The 14334-nt window shown below is 47.9% G+C and overlaps 1 protein-coding gene across 3 annotated transcripts in view; it reads left to right on the top strand.

Moving 5' to 3' along the window:
* The window catches only part of gcn1 (GCN1 activator of EIF2AK4), a 199526-nt gene that overhangs the window by 53714 nt on the left and 131478 nt on the right, over positions 1-14334 (top strand). For all 3 annotated transcript variants that reach the window (XM_072498447.1, XM_072498433.1, XM_072498440.1), the window contains exons 15-18: positions 883-1035; positions 3377-3469; positions 10801-10864; positions 13857-14016. In XM_072498447.1, the coding sequence (XP_072354548.1) occupies positions 883-1035; positions 3377-3469; positions 10801-10864; positions 13857-14016 (470 nt within the window). The remainder of the gene's footprint in view (positions 1-882; positions 1036-3376; positions 3470-10800; positions 10865-13856; positions 14017-14334) is intronic.

Below are 14334 nucleotides of genomic sequence, written 5' to 3'. Positions count from 1 at the left end.
GGTGTTGCATACAGGCCAGACTAGGTAAGAATGGCAGGTTTCCTTCCCAGTTACATCTTTATGATGAGCCTGACAGCTTCAAGGTCATTTTTACTTTTTATTTCCAGATTTATTTTGTAAACTGCTTTAAAGTTCCAAAACTCCCATGGTGTGATTTAAATTTGTATTGTGAGTTACTAGTTCAAAGCTCTGTGTTGCCTATCTAGAAAATAACCGTTATGTTACTATAGCTCTGAATTAAAACTGAAAAAGAACATCAGAGTTACAAAGCAATTTGTTTCTATAACAATGTGACAGAAGGAAACATCACAAATTGTGCAGGCCCCTACCTCAAGCTGGCCTTATTCAGCATTTGATAAAACAGTTTTGGAATAATCTCTCATGGCACTATTCATATAGTAGGGAAATAGTTATTCATTGGTTACTTCCTCAACCTTTTTTACTTGACTTTAGTTGTAGTATTATTGCACATATTTGTATTTCTAGGGTGTGATGTAACATGGAATCCTTAGGACGGCAGTAATTTTTATCTGTTAGTACAGACACAGGAGGGCTTGGAGGATGTTGGCGGTGGTTGTGGATGCTGTGGTGGGGGAAGGAGGAATCAGTAGCCTTTTGAAGATACCAGATTCTTCGTGACATACACTCATTGGGGTAGATGCCTTTTCCTTTGTGCAGAACCATAAACTTCATTCAAAAGTTGAGGAAGTCACAAAGGTTTATGTGATTTAATAATATTGATAATCACAATGTATTTATTTCCATGTGCCTTCCGTTGACCCTGGTCGCTTTTTCACTGACTCTTGCACTGTTCTTTTTAAAAGAAGAAAAAATTTGCAACAATCTCATTCACCGTTGAATGATGCTTTTCCACCCACTCAGGTGACACTTTACTTCAAGCATTCGAACTATTGCCGCTGTTACTGCAGACTGTTGAAAAGGTGGCCTCACAGAGTACCCAGACTCCCATTGTAACAGAAGGTGTTGCAGCTGCTGTTCTGATCTGTCGACTATCTTTGCTGGACGCAACAGTTGGTAAGAGGCCGTCTACTCTTTGGTATCACGTAAATTGAATTTAAGATTCCAGTTCTACTTCTGCAATTGATGCAATTGATATCGAAGAAAGAACTTGTATTTATATATTGCTTTTTACAATCTCCGGCACATCCCAAAATGCATTGCAGTCAATCAAGTATTTTTGAAGTGTAGTCAATGTTGGGATACACAGCAAGGTAAAGATGCATGGTGTTAAGGGTAAAGTAGTAGCATGGATAGAGGATTGGTTAATGAATAGAAAGCAAAGAGTGGGGATTAATGGGTGTTTCTCTGGTTGGCAATAGTAGCTAGTGGTGTCCCTCAGGGTTCAGTGTTGGGCCCACAATTGTTCACAATTTGCATTGATGATTTGGAGTTGGGGATCAAGTGCAATGTGTCCAAGTTTGCTCAGGGGATTGGATTACGAGGAGAGGTTGAGTAGACTGGGACTGTACTCGTTGGGATTTAGAAGTATGCGGGGGAATCTTATCGAAACACATAAAATTAAGAAGGAAATAGATAGGATAGATGCGGGCAGGTTGTTTTCACTGGCGGGTGAAAGCAGAACTAGGGGACCTAGCCTCAAAATAAGGGGAAGTAGATTTAGGACTGAGCTTAGGAGGAACTTCTTCACCCAAAGGGTTGTGAATCTATGGAATTCCCTGCCCAGTGAAGCAGTTGAGGCTCCTTCATTAAATGTTTTCAAGATAAAGATAGATAGTTTTTTGGAGAATAAACGAATAAAGGGTTGTGGTGTTCGGGTGGAAAGTGGAGCTGAGTCCACAAAAGATCAGCCATGATCTCATTGAATGGCGGAGCAGGCTCGAGGGGCCAGATGGCCTACTCCTGCTCCAAGTTCTTATGTACCAGAAAGAGAATTAACAAAATCTGTTCTGTGTGCTGGCAGTTAAATAATAAATGTTGCCCAGGATGCTGGTGCCATGGATCTTTTATGTCTGTCTGCAAGGCGGCAACTCCGTTCTTCATTAAACGTGTCAGCCTAGATTTTGAGCTCGGGTTACTGGACTAGGGCTTGAATTTTGTTTTATTCGCTCTTGTGATTCAGGCATCGTTGGCTGGGTCAGGAGCCTGAGGGCATTTAAGAGTCCACCACATTGCTGTGGATCTGGAGTCGCATGTAGAGCAGCAAGGACAGCAGATTTCCAAGATACTGATGAACCAGATAGGTTTTCATGATAATGCACAATAGTTTCAGGGTCACCATTAGATTTTTAATTCCAGATTTGTATTGAATTCAGATTCTACCATCTGCCATGGTGGGATTCGAACCCAGGTCCCCAGAGCGTTACCCCAGGACTGTGGATTACTAGTCCAGTGACAGGACTACACCACTGCCTCCCTTTGAATACAGCACCTTCTGATTTAGAAGCAAGAGTGTCACTGATGGAATTGTCCTGTATAATGTTGGGGCTACGAGACCCACATTTTGTACATCATTAAAGCTGTCGTCAGTCTCTGCAGATATGCAGGCCTTCATTGGGGTCATTGATTAAAACAAAATAGGAGATAACTTTGCATACTTGTGATTGGCACTTTCTGGAGCCCACAGTTACCGACCTTGATGTTGCAGAACTTGACGTGCCTTAACTGTGTTGACTGTCAGCTTTGACTATTTAGAAGAACCTGGGACTGGAATCCACTGATGTAACTACACAATTTTGACTTTTCATGCAATAATTGTACTTCTATCATCACTTCAGGTGATTTTTTACATTTTGGAAACCAACATCCACTTTGGTTTCAGTAACATACTTCAATGCACTTAGTGGTCACAGAATGAAAGATCAGGTAAAGAGAGGAGGTTAGCTGTGACTGCACAACCCCAATGTTATTGTGAAATAGAAGGGGATTTATTTCTCCCTCTTACTAACCCCCCGCCCTGTTTTGTTACCAGAATGTTGGATATCTTCAATTCAGCGCCTAGTTTGTCAGGACAATGTAGTTCAAGACAATTATAAGAGGATGCGGCACGGTCGCACAGTGGTTAGCACTGTTGCTTCACAGCGCCAGGGTCCCAGGTTTGATTCCCGGCTTGGGTCACTGTCTGTGCGGAGTTTGCACGTTCTCCCCTTGTCTGCGTGGGTTTCCTCCGGGTACTCCGGTTTCCTCCCACAAGTCCCGAAAGACGTGTTGTTAGGTGAATTGGACATTCTGAATTCTCCCTCCATGTACCCGAACAGGTGCCGGAATGTGGCATCGCGGGGCTTTTCACAGTAAGTTCATTGCAGCTTTAATGTAAGCCTGCTTGTGACAATAAAGGTTATTAAAGGAATTAAAGTTTGAAGTCATTGATTTTATATTGGTTCCACTTTATTTTCAGAGTCCAAACTGACAGCTTTCTGGCCATTACTCTTAGATGAAAAGAAACAATTCTTTACCTCAGAAAAATTCCTCTCTCTCGCTTCCGAAGATGGTGAGTGCCTGTAAATTATGATGAACATTGTTAGTTGCTTCCCACCTTGCTGTTTGTTTGTTTTTTCCAAACCGTATTAAAAGTTTGTTGCTTGTGCCAATTGAATGTTGAGCCATTGTCAGATGCAGCTCTGCCTCAGTATTTGCTGTGATGCTATAATGTAACCAACATGTACTTGAGTGAGCTGAGAGGCTGAAGCTGTCCCCATCCCTCTACAGACAGCAAAGTGGCTCTCCCCAAACCACCAAGATAGATAGCACAGTTAAAAGACCAGCTGCATAAACCATAGTTTAATCAAGATGGCTTTGCAAAAGCAGGAGAATATTGTCAGTTATAAAGGGGCTGTACTTGTTTTTCTGTTTCATTGCAATTGCATGAAACCAGCAACAACACCTTGCATTTGTGGTGCTAAGATGCTTCACAGGAGTAGAGAGTTAGCTCCTTAGAGGAGTTGCAGAGTACTGCAAAGTACCAGGATGAAATAGATTGTGTGCCAGTGTAAAAACCTATAGAATTGGAGTGCGGTCTGATAAACTCTCTGACTTTAGACTTTAAAATTTCTATTTGAATTTCTAATTAAGTGAAAAGCTACTAATTAATAAGTCGGCTAAACATGATGACTGAGTGGTGATGAGAGATGTAATAACAAAACTAAAGCAGGTATCATGTGGAGACTCAACATGGGCTCTGCTTTGGGCTTTATAATGACCTGTTGTGAAACTAGTTGTAAAATGATTGCTGATCTCCCAATCACTGAGAGAGCAGGAAAGACGAAGGTGCAAAATAGATTGACAGAAGAACCTATGCAGTTGTGAGATGCACTACATGTGGAATCTAACACTGATGTAAATTTGAAGTATTCTTGATAGTTTGAAAATACGTGGATGCACAGTGCACATGATTGAATGAACATAGGGGCACTTAGAAAGGCATCTGGCAGTCATGGTAGATAGGCATGTGACAAGCCCATTTGAAAAGATAGTGGAGTATCGGATTTATGGCCAGAGAAGTGGAATCTAAGGCGACAGACGTTCTTGCGAAATCTTTACAATGCTTTTATATGGTTGTCCTTAAAAAGACTGCTGAGTTTTTGATTAAGTCAAAAAATACTTGCAATGAAAAGGGGAGAAAAAAAGAGGAGGAAGAAGGCTGATTCTAAGAATATGAGGATGAGGTATGAAAAGAGATTAAATAAATTTAAACTTTGTAGCCTTTGATTTTCCAACATGGATGGTTAAGAAAGAATACTTAAAAAGCATGAGATGAACTTTATTTAATGGTGTAAGTCGGTGTAAATGGCCGGGCTGGTTTAGCTCAGTACGCTAGACAGCTGGTTTGAGGTGCAGAACAAGGCCAGCTGCACGGGTTCAATTCCCATACCAGCTGAGAATTCTGAATTCTCCTCCGTGTACCCAAACAGGCACCGGAATATGGCGACTAGGGGCTTTTCACAGTAACTTCATTGCAGTGTAACAATGCAGTGCAGCGAGACTTCCGGTTACGGCTATGCGGAGCTAAGTCGCACATTCGGCGGCTCCTGCAAAAACGGACTTTTGGGCTCTCTTCAGAGCCCCCAACGGCACTTGTTCGACGTTTCCCGGTGTGGAAAGGAGTTAATAACAGCTCCCCGTCAGTATATGGCTTTAACTAGGAGCGGGGCGACAAAAAAGGTGGTGGTGCACCCGAAGAAGGGAGGGAAGAAGGACAAAATGGCGGCGGGCGGAGACCAGGCAGCGTGGAGGCAGTGGGCGGAGGAGCAACCTTAGGCCTGGCAGTAAAGGTGGAGGCGCACGAGGCGCTCCACAAGAAATGGCAGGACCGGTTCGAGGAGATGGAGAATCGGTTGAGGCGGAAGAATCTGCGGATTCTGGGCCTCCTGGAGGGGCCTGACGTGGGGGCCTATGTGGTCACCATGTTGAACACGCTGATGGGAGCGGGGTCCTTCCAGGGGCCCCTGGAGCTGGAAGGGCCCATAGAGTGTTGGCGAGGAGGCCCAAGGCTAACGAGCCTCCGCGGGCGGTGCTGGTGCGGTTCCATCGGTTCGTCGATCGGGAGTGTGTGCTCAGGTGGGCCAAGAAGGAGAGGAGCAGCAGGTGGGAGAACGCAGAGGTTCGAATATACCAGGACTGGATTGCGGAGGTGGCGAAGAGGAGGGCCCCGGGTACAATCGAGTGAAGGCGGTGCTGCACAGGAAGGGGGTGAAGTTTGGCATGTTGCAGCCGGCATGACTGTGGGTTACCTACAAGGACCGGCACCATTATTTTGAGTCTCCGGAGGAGGCGTGGGCCTTTGTTCAGGCCAAGAAGCTGGACACAGACTGAGGGTCGGGATGGGCGATTGGGGACTGCGGTGGATATGTTATGCCTATTTTTTGTTTGTGGGGGGGGGGGACCTTTGCATTGTTTTGGGTTTCTTTTTCTCTGTGTTTTTCTCTTTTGGGTTGGGGAGGGTGGATGGGGCGGGTTAGGCACTGTTTTGGTTGGTGGCGGGGCCTGGTAGGTGGAGAGCGCGGGCTTTTTTCGAGTTGCTGCTGCTAAGGTCAAGGAGGAGCTGGAGCGAGTGGGGGGACGAGACGGGGGTATGCCGTTGTGGGGAACGGGCCGGGTGTGGGGTGCGGGCGTGTGGCTGGCCGAGGACGGGTCATGGCTAGTCGGTGGGGAGGGGGGCGGGTAGCCCCCTGATCCGGCTGATAACCTGGAATGTAAGTGGACTGAATGGGCCGGTTAAGTGGGCCCGCGTGTTCGCGCACCTGAAGGGGCTCAAGGCGGATGTGGTTATGCTCCAGGAGACACATCTGAAGATGGCAGACCAGGTAAGACCTGAGGAAAGGGCGGGTAGGTCAGGTGTTTCACTCTGGGCTAGATGCCAAAAATCGAGGGGTGGCGATCTTGGTGGGAAAGAAGGTGTCACATAAGGCGTCGAGCATTGTGGCAGATAATGGCGGGAGGTACATAATGGTAAGTGGTAAGTTGCAGGGAGAGAGGGTGGTACTGGTCAATGTGTATGCTCCGAACTGGGACGATGTGGGTTTTATGTGGCGTATGTTGGGTCGGATCCCAGACTTGGAAGTGGGGGGCCATATAATGGGGGGAGACTTTAACATGGTGTTGGATCCGGCATTGGATCGCTCCAGGTCTAGGACGGGTAGGAAGCCGGTGGCGGCTAGAGTGCTAAGGGGATTTATGGAGCAAATGGGAGGGGTGGACCCTTGGCGATTTGCAAGGCAGGGGGCTAGGGAATTTATATTCTTCCCACATGTCCATAAGGCTTATTCTCGAATCGACTTTTTCATTTTGAGTAGGGCGCTGATAGCGAGAGTGGAGGATACCGAGTATTCGGCAATAGCCATTTCGGACCCCGCCCTGCATTGGGTGGACTTGGAGATGGGGGAGGAGAGGGACCAGCGCCGCTGTGGTGCTTGGAGGTGGGGCTGTTGGCGGACGAGGAGGTGAGCGAGCGGGTCCGAGGAAGTATAGAGAGGTACTTGGAGACCAACGACAACGGGGAGGTCCGAGTGGGGATGGTATGGGAGGCACTGAAGGCGGTGGTGAGGGGAGAGCTGATCTCCATTAGGGCCCACAAGGAGCGGGGGGCGAGGGAGAGGCTGGTGGGGGAGATGGTGAGGGTAGACAGGAGGTATGCGGAAGAGCCTGAGGAAGGATTGTTGAGGAAGAGGCGCAGCCTCCAGGCTGAATTCGACCTGGTGACCACCAGGAAGGCGGAGGTGCAGTGGAGGAAGGCCAGGGGGCGGTCTACGAGTATGGGGAAACGGCAAGCCGGATGCTGGCGCATCAGCTTCGGGATGGAGACGCAGCTAGGGAGATCGGGGGAGTTAAGGACAGGCGAGAGAGTGTGGTGCGGAGTGGGGTTGGCATCAATGGGGTCTTCAGGAACTTCTACGAGGAATTGTACCGATCCAAGCCCCCACGGGTGGAGGGAGGGATGGGCCGTTTCCTGGACCAATTGAGGTTTCCAAAGCTGGAAGAGGGACTGGTGGTGGGATTGGGGGCCCCGATTGGGCTGGAGGAGCTGATCAAAGGGATAGGAAGCATGCAGGTGGGGAAGGCACCGGGGCCGGACGGTTTCCCGGTCGAGTTCTATAAAAAATATATGAACCTGTTGGGCCCGCTGTTAGTTAGGACCTTTAATGAGGCAAGGGAGGGGGGGCTTTCGCCCCGACGTTGTCCCGGGCACTGATCTCCTTGATCCTGAAGCGGGACAAGGATCCCCTGCAATGTGTGTCTTACAGACCGATTTCCTTGCTAAATGTAGATGCCAAGGTGCTGGGGAAGGTCTTAGCCACGAGGATTGAGGATTGTGTGCCGCAGATCATCCATGAAGACCAGACAGGGTTTGTGAAGGGGAGACAGTTGAACGCGAATGTGCGGTGGCTTTTGAACGTTATCATGATGCCGGCGAGGGAGGGGGAGGCGGAGATAGTGGTGGCGATGGACGCTGAGAAAGCCTTCGATAGGGTTGAGTGGGGGTACCTGTGGGAGGTGCTGAAGAGGTTTGGGTTTGGGGAGGGGTTTGTCAGATGGGTTAGGCTGTTGAATGAGGTCCCGATGTCGAGTGTGGCCACAAATAGGAGGAGGTCCGAGTACTTTCGGTTGCACCGAGGGACGAGACAGTGGTGTCCCTTGTCCCCCCCTGCTCTTCGCACTGGCGATTGAACCCCTGGCTATGGCACTGAGAGAGTCGAGGAACTGGAGGGGGTTGGTGCGGGGTGGGGAGGAGCATAGGGTGTCGCTTTATGCGTATGACCTGCTGCTGTATGTGGCGGGCCCGGTGGGAGGAATGCCAGAAGTAATGAGGATCCTTAGGGAATTCGGGGACTTTTCGGGGTACAAGCTCAATATGGGGAAGAGCGAGCTGTTCGTAGTTCAGCTAGGGTACCAGGAGAGGGGGATTGGCGAGCTCCCACTAAAAAGGGCGGAGAGGAGCTTCAGATATTTGGGGGTCCAGGTGGCCAGGAGCTGGGGGCCCCTGCATACACTTAACTTTACAAGGCTGGTGGAGCAAATGGAGGAGGAGTTCAAGAGGTGGGACGCGTTGCCGCTGTCCTTGGCGGGTAGGGTGCAGTCAATCAAAATGACGGTGCTCCCAAGGTTTTCGTTCCTGTTCCAGTGCCTCCCCGTGTTTATCCCAAAGGCTTTTTTCTGGCGGGTTAACAGGAGTATAATGGGGTTTGTGTGGGCGCGAGGGACTCCGAGGGTGAGAAGGGTGTTCCTGGAGTGGAGTAGAGATAGTGGGGGGCTGGGGCTGCCCAACCTCTGTGGGTACTACTGGGCCGCCAATGCGACGATGGTGCACAAGTGGGTGATGGAGGGGGAGGGGGCTGCATGGAAGAGGCTGGAGACGGCGTCCTGTGTGGGTACGAGTCTGGGGGCGCTGGCAACGGTGCCGCTGCCGCTCCCTCCAAGGAGGTATACCACGAGCCCAGTGGTGGTGGCGGCCCTCAAACTTTGGGGGCAGTGGAGGCAGTATAGGGGGGAAGTTGGGGCCTCGGCGTGGACCCCATTACAGGAAGAACAGGTGGAGGGTTTTCGGGGTGGCACAGGGCAGGGATACGAAAGTTGGGGGACCTATTTGTGGATGGGAAGTTCGCGAGCTTGGGTGAGCTGGAGGAGAAGTACGGGCTCCCCCCGGGGAACACCTTCAGGTACTTGCAGGTAAGGGCATTTGCCAGACGGCAATTGGTGGAAATCCCACGGCTGCTGCCACACACAGTACAGGACAGGGTGCTCTCGAGGGGGTGGGTGGGAGTGGGGAAGATCTCGGAAACTTACCAGGTGATGCAGGAGGAGGAGGAGGCCTCGGTGGTGGAGTTGAAAGGTAAGTGGGAAGAGGAGTTGGGAGAGGAGATCGAAGAAGGGACGTGGGCAGATGCCCTAGGGAGGGTGAACTCTTCCTCATCGTGCGCGCGGCTCAGCCTCATACAGGCTAAGGTGCTACACAGGGCACACATGACCGGGACAAGGATGAGCCAGTTCTTTGGGGGTGAGGACAGGTGTGTTAGGTGCTCAGGGAGCCCAGCAAATCACACCCATATGTTCTGGGCATGCCCAGCGCTGGAGGAATTTTGGAGGGGCATAGCGAGGACCGTGTCGAGGGTGGTAGGATTCAGGGTCAAACCAGGCTGGGGGCTCGCAATATTTGGGGTGGCAGAGGAGCCGGGAGTGCAGGAGGCGAAAGAGGCCGGAATTCTGGCCTTTGCGTCCCTGGTAGCCCGGCGAACGATTCTCCTTCAGTGGAAAGATGCGAGGCCCCCAAGTGTGGAATCCTGGATCAGCGATATGGCAGGGTTCATTAAATTGGAGAGGGTGAAATTTGCCTTGAGAGGGTCGGCACAAGGGTTCTTTAGGCGGTGGCAACCGTTCTTAGACTTTCTGGCAGAACGATAGAACATTGGTCAATGGCAGCAGCAGCTCGGGGGGGGGGGGGGGGTTTACTTTATTTTTGTTTATGTTATTTACACTGGAAGGGTCTGAGGGGGTGTATACACCTGTTGTGTTAAGTCGGGGTGTTAATGTTAATTTATTATTCATGGACTGGGAGGGGTTTGGGGGGGTTGCTTTTTTAGATCGTGTTTTGTACTTAACCCTGTTGGGTTCTTTTTTTCTTATTTTGTTATTGATATTTTATGAAAACCTTTAATAAAAAATGTTTTTTTTTTTTTTTTGAAAAACAATGCAGTGCAGCCTACGTGTGACAATAAAGATTATTTATTTTTATTATTTTAATTAACATAGCAATTTATATTATCCCGTAGGGCCCCCAAGTACAAATTAAAATTCATGAGTAGTAAATTTAGAATCACTTTATTCAGTGATGAGTATTTAGATGACTACTAAGCAGGGTAAAAGAAGCCAGATGAGTGGATAAATGTGCCAGAGGTAGGACTTTTGGTGACTTGGAATAAATTATTTGGCAGCATAGTGCCAGAGAACTGGGTTTGATTCCGGCCTCGGGTGACTGCCTGTGTGGAGTTTGCACGATTTTGCCGTGTCTACGAGGGTTTACTCTGGGTGCTCTGGTTTCCTCCCACTGTCCAAAGATATGCAGGTTAGGTGGATTGGCCATGCTAATTGCCCCGAGGTGGGATTGTACGGATATGGTGGGGGATGGAACGTGTGTAGGATGTTCTTTCTGAAGGTCGGTGCAGACTCGATGTGCCGAATGGGCTCCTTCTGCACTGTAGGGATTTTATGAAATGGGTTTTCTCATCTCTTGGCTTTGTGTCTGTAAATTTGGTGAGGGGAGAGGGAGAAAGAAATATTAGCACCTGTATAGTTGGTTCTACTTTTTTTCTGTATTTCTTTGCTCCGCAGCTCTTTGCACAGTATTGCAGCTCACTGAACGACTGCTTTTGGACCTTCCTGAAATCAAGGGCCAGTATGTATTAGTTTTACTTTTACATGTTGCATTTTTCTGTGTTCACCAAAAGAGCCAGCTGCAGGATAGTTAATGAGCCTTTCTATTCAGATGGTCAGAACTTCTGGACTGTTTTTGAGCCAAAGCAGACATAATATGTGGGTGTGTGATCTTGTGTTCTGACTTGAACAGAATGGCAAAAAAAATCTTATCCCCTTCAGTGGACTCTGAAGCTACTTCAAGTGTCTCAAATCGAACATAGAACATTACAGCGCAACACAGGCCCTTTGGCCCTCGATGTTGCGCCGACCTGTGAAACCACTCTAAAGCCCATCTACACTATTCCCTTATTGTCCATATGTCTATCCAATGACCATTTGAATGCCCTTAGTGTTGGCGAGTCCACTACTGTTGCAGGCAGGGCATTCCACGCCCTTACTACCCTGAGTAAAGAACCTACCTCTGACATCTGTCCTATATCTATCTCCCCTCAATTTAAAGCTATGATCCCTTGTGCTGGACATCACCATCCGAGGAAAAAGGCTCTCCCTGTCCACCCTATCCAATCCTCTGATCATCTTGTATGCCTCAATGAAGTCACCTCTTAACCTTCTTCTCGCGAACGAAAACAGCCTCAAGTCCCCTCAGCCTTTCCTAATAAAATCTTCCCTCCATACCAGGCAACATTCTGGTAAATCTCCTCTGCACCCTTTCCGATGATTCCACATGCTTCCTATCAGGCGGCGACCAGAATTGCACGCAATACTCCAAATGCGGCTGCACCAGAGTTTTATACAGCTGCAACATGACCTCTTGGCTCTGAAACTCAATCCCTCTTCCAATAAAAGCTAACACACCGTACGCCTTCTTAACAACCCTCTCAACCTAGGTGGCAACTTTCAGGGATCTATGTACGTGGACACCGAGATCTCTCTGCTCATCCACACTGCCAAGAATCTTACCATTAGCCCAGTACTCTGTCTTCCTGTTATTCCTTCCAAAATGAATCACCTCACACTTTTCTGCATTAAACTCTATTTGCCACCTCTCAGCCCAGCGCTGCAGCTTATCTATATCCCTCTGTAAATTGTAACATCCTTCCGCACTGTCCACAACTCCACCGACTTTAGTGTCATCTGCAAATTTACTCACCCATCCTTCTACCCCCTCCTCCAGGTCATTTATAAAAATGATAAACAGCAGTGGCCCCAAAACAGATCCTTGTGGTACACCACGAGTAACTGGACTCCAGTCTGAACATTTCCCATCAACCACCACCCTTTGTCTTCTTCCAGCTAGCCAATTTCTGATCCAAACTGCTAAATCACCCTGAATCCAATGCCTCCGTATTTTCTGCAGTAGCCTACCGTGGGGAACCTCATCAAACGCTTTACTGTAATCCATATACACCACATCAACTGCTTTACCCTCATCCACCTGTTTGGTCACCTTCTCAAAGAACTCAATAAGGTTTGTGAGGCACGACCTACCCTTCACAAAACCGTGTTGACTATCTCTAATCAAATTATTCCTTTCCAGATGATTATACATCCTATCTCTTATAAACCTTTCCAAGATTTTTCCCACAACAGAAGTAAGGCTCACTGGTCTATAGTTACCGGGGTTATCTCTACTCCCCTTCTTGAACAAGGGGACAACATTTGCTATCCTCCAGTTTTCTGGCATTATTCCTGTAGACAAAGATGACTTAAAGATCAAAGCCAAAGGCTCCACAATCTCCTCCCTAGCTTCCCAGAGAATTCTAGGATAAATCCCATCCGGCCCAGGGGACTTATCTATTTTCACACTTTCCAGAATTGCTAACACCTCCTCCTTATGAACCTCAAGCCCTTCTAGTCTAGTAGCCTGAATCTCAGTATTCTCCTCGACAACATTGTCTTTTTCCTGTGTGAATACTGACGAAAAATATTCATTTAGCACCTTTCCTATCTCCTCGGACTCTACGCACAACTTCCCACTACTGTCCTTGACTGGCCCTACTCTTACCCTAGTCATTCTTTTATTCCTGACATATCTATGGAAAGCTTTTGGGTTATCCTTGATCCTACCTGCCAAAGTAAAGACTTCTCATGTCCCCTCCTGGCTCTTCTTAGCTCTCTCTTTAGGTCCTTCCTAGCTAACTTGTAACTCTCGAGCACCCCAACTGAACCTTCATGTCTCATCTTTACATAAGCCTCCTTCTTCCTCTTGGCAAGTGTTTCGACTGCTTTAGTAAACCACGGTTCCCTCGCTCGACCACTTACTCCCTGCCTGACAGGTACATACTTATCAAGGACACACAGTAGCTGTTCCTTGAACAAGCTCCACATTTCCATTGTGCCCATCCCCTGCAGTTTTCCTCTCCATCCGATGCATCCTACGTCTTGCCTCATCGTATCATAATTGCCTTTCCCCCAGATATAACTCTTGCCCTGCAGTATATACCTATCCCTTTCCATCATGAAAGTAAACGTAATCGAATTGTGGTCACTATCACCAAAGTGCTCACCTATCTCCAAATCTAACACCTGTCCTGGTTCATTACCCAGTACCAAATCCAATACGGTCTCGCCTCTCGTTGGCCTATCTACATACTGTCAGGAAACCCTCCTGCACACATTGGACAAAAACTGACCCATCTAAAGTACTTGAATTATAGCGTTTCCAGTCAATATTTGGAAAGTTAAAGTCCCCCATAACAACTACCCTGTTGCTTTCGCTCCTATCCAGAATCAGTGGCGGGGATGGAGTTAAGTCCTTGCAGTGATCTGTTGACAACCCCAAAAGATACATTTTCAATCTTCATAGTACTGTTTTGTAACTCCACTTTAATTTCAAGAAATAGTCCTTGAGATGAATTTTATGGTTACTGCGGACCTTTGGTACCAACCCGTCAATTTGTATAGTAACCTGCTCCTTGTGTCCTAGTTGTTTCCTAGATCTGTTTTGAGCATGTTAATATGCTGGGATACACATCCTTCACTGAAAATTGTGTGATCTTTGCTATTTACAGGATGTACCACAAAGCCCTGGTGGTTGTGCTGCTGAGTAAAACGTGGCGAGTTCGGAAACAGGCTCAACAGACAGTCAGGAAGTTGCTCTCATCTCTAGGTGGTGTTAAACTAGCATATGGGCTCCTGGAGGAGCTCCAAAGCATTCTGAACACTCACAAGGTCTGTAGTTTCTCTTAGTGAGTAAGCAATTTACATGGCTAAATTGGCGTGCGCTTATTTCAACCATTTCGAAATATTGGTAGAAAATCAAAAGAAAATACCACTTTGATAATCCTACACATTGATTTGGGATAACCAAGCTAGATACAGTGATCCCTTTGAGAACGTCTGAACATATGAATGAGGAAGCAGGAGTATAGGCCATTCGGCTTCTTGAGCTTGATCAGCCTTATAAGATCAAGGCTGATTTGATTGAGGCCTTGGCTCCTCTTTTCTTCCGACCCCCATACCCTTGAACTGCCTTGTCAATGAACTTTC

Source organism: Scyliorhinus torazame, chromosome 1 (assembly GCF_047496885.1).
Source record: "Scyliorhinus torazame isolate Kashiwa2021f chromosome 1, sScyTor2.1, whole genome shotgun sequence".
Lineage (NCBI taxonomy): Eukaryota > Metazoa > Chordata > Chondrichthyes > Carcharhiniformes > Scyliorhinidae > Scyliorhinus > Scyliorhinus torazame.
This window is presented reverse-complemented; position numbering and strand designations above follow the sequence as displayed.